This window comes from Nestor notabilis, unplaced genomic scaffold, assembly GCF_000696875.1.
Source record: "Nestor notabilis isolate BGI_N333 unplaced genomic scaffold, ASM69687v1 scaffold17279, whole genome shotgun sequence".
In the NCBI taxonomy this organism is placed as follows: Eukaryota; Metazoa; Chordata; class Aves; order Psittaciformes; family Psittacidae; genus Nestor; species Nestor notabilis.
In genome coordinates this window covers 78,518-80,280 of record NW_009943434.1, presented here as the reverse complement: position 1 = coordinate 80,280, position 1,763 = coordinate 78,518, and the positions used below count along the sequence as shown (strand labels likewise).

The window sequence follows — 1,763 nt, the reverse complement described above, 5'->3', positions numbered from 1 at the left end:
ATGAACAGTGGAATTCTCTTGTTGCCCCTTCTCGGCTTCCTCCCACTTGTGATACCTACATGCCCTGAGCCATGCAAGTGTACCACAAACATTATCGACTGCACATCAAAAGGCCTAACTGTAGCAAAACTACCGGTTGACTTCCGCCCTTCAGCTGAAATTATCCACCTTGGTTACAACAAGCTCACCTCTATTCCCAATGGGCTCTTTGACAACCTAAAGAGCCTTCAGGTCGTCTACCTGCAGGGCAACCCTTGGGAGTGCAACTGTGACATCCTCTACTTGCGCTCCTGGCTCCAGTGGCAGCAGAACCGGACCTTATACAGGGATGTGAGATGCAGCTCCCCAGCTCACCTGCAGGACCGGATCATTGCCTATCTGACAGAAGACGAGATCATCTCCACATGTCAGTACTGGTACTGCATCCTGGCTCTCCTCTCTCAGCTCTGTCTTTTCATCCTCCTTTTCCTCCAGGGTATCTTGATTATCTTCATCATTGTCTACCTTCAGAAATTTCGGAGAATGACTGCTGAAGCCCAGAGCACCACCCAAGATCTACACCAGCATGTAGACACATGGGCATCTTCTTCGAGAAGCCCTTACAATAGTGATTAACATCACAAGACTGAAGACCCTCCTCCCCTTCTGGTGATGCTGTGCCAAGGTCATATGGTTTGTGATATCCAGAGGGGGTGATTTGGTGCAGCATCTGATCCTGACTGCCGTCCAAAACAGAACTTGAACTGAACAGACGCTGTATTTTCAATGACATGATCTCGTGTTTTTTACTGCTTTAAATTCTTTAGCATGATCTTTATTGCTTTGATGATCTGGGGGTGGTTCTGGTTTGATAGACTAAGGAAATCAACTGCAGCAACCAGAACTGACTCAAATTGCTCATAAGCTTGTAGGGCCTATGGTGTTGGATCCCTCCTGTGCTTGAGTATTTCAGCCTTATTTTCACAATGCTTCTGGTTGCATTTGGTCATGTGAGGACAGAGGTGGACAGTGTACAGTTAAGGACTAGGACAATGGAGAAATACAGTTTCCTTGGTGCTACCACAGATTGCCTTAGTAAACTTTGGGGAACCGACCGAGTCCTCTCCTGCCTCAGTTTCCCATCAGCAAAAGGGAAAATACATTTCTTCTTGCTTGATGCATCTTTCCCAATGCTCTTCTAGGGGACGGAGGGATTGTTTAGAAGCTGTTTTCCCCTATCTTCATTCCTTTTAATCTACGTACAGTTTCTATACTGATTTCAACATACACTGTGTCAGACTGGGGCCCTGAATGTTTGTGAGACATTCACCCTGGAGCCAAGCGTTGTTGAACCTGGAGGCTCTTTCTGGTTGTGTTTATATGGCTCCTGCCGCAGGAGATGTGGTCTCTGTCAGAGACTCAAACTGCACAACCCGCCTACTGCTGGTTACGTTGTCCCTCTATTTCTGGAATGAAGCAAAATTGAAATAAAATAATGACGCATGATGATGTAAATGGCTTATTTTTTGCATTCTACACTGGGAACCTCACCCTCCGTTGCACACCTGGCAGTTTCTTACACTCCCTTACACTGATCTGTGCCAAGCAGAGCACATACCGAAGGCAGGCGGAGGTGTTACTGGAAGTGCACCACAGGGTTAAACTGTGACAGCTTCTGGCTTTCGCCACGGGCAGGTCCGAATGTGGAGTTTCTTCTAGTTCCGAAGCTGCTGCTTATTGTATGTGACTGTCTGTGAAGGCAGGGGTGATGCCTGCTGCAAACC

The 1,763-nt window shown here is 47.2% G+C and overlaps 1 protein-coding gene across 1 annotated transcript; it reads left to right on the top strand.

Moving 5' to 3' along the window:
* GP1BB (glycoprotein Ib (platelet), beta polypeptide) lies at window positions 1-615 on the top strand. Its single transcript, XM_010021942.1, has one exon. The coding sequence runs from the start codon at window positions 1-3 to the stop codon at window positions 613-615; it is 615 nt and encodes a 204-aa protein (XP_010020244.1).
* The last annotated feature ends 1,148 nt before the right edge of the window (window positions 616-1,763 follow it).

Excerpts from the sequence above, each read along its gene's own strand:
- GP1BB (XM_010021942.1), top strand. The coding sequence starts at position 1 with ATGAACAGTGGAATTCTCTTGTTGCCCCTTCTCGGCTTCCTCCCACTT.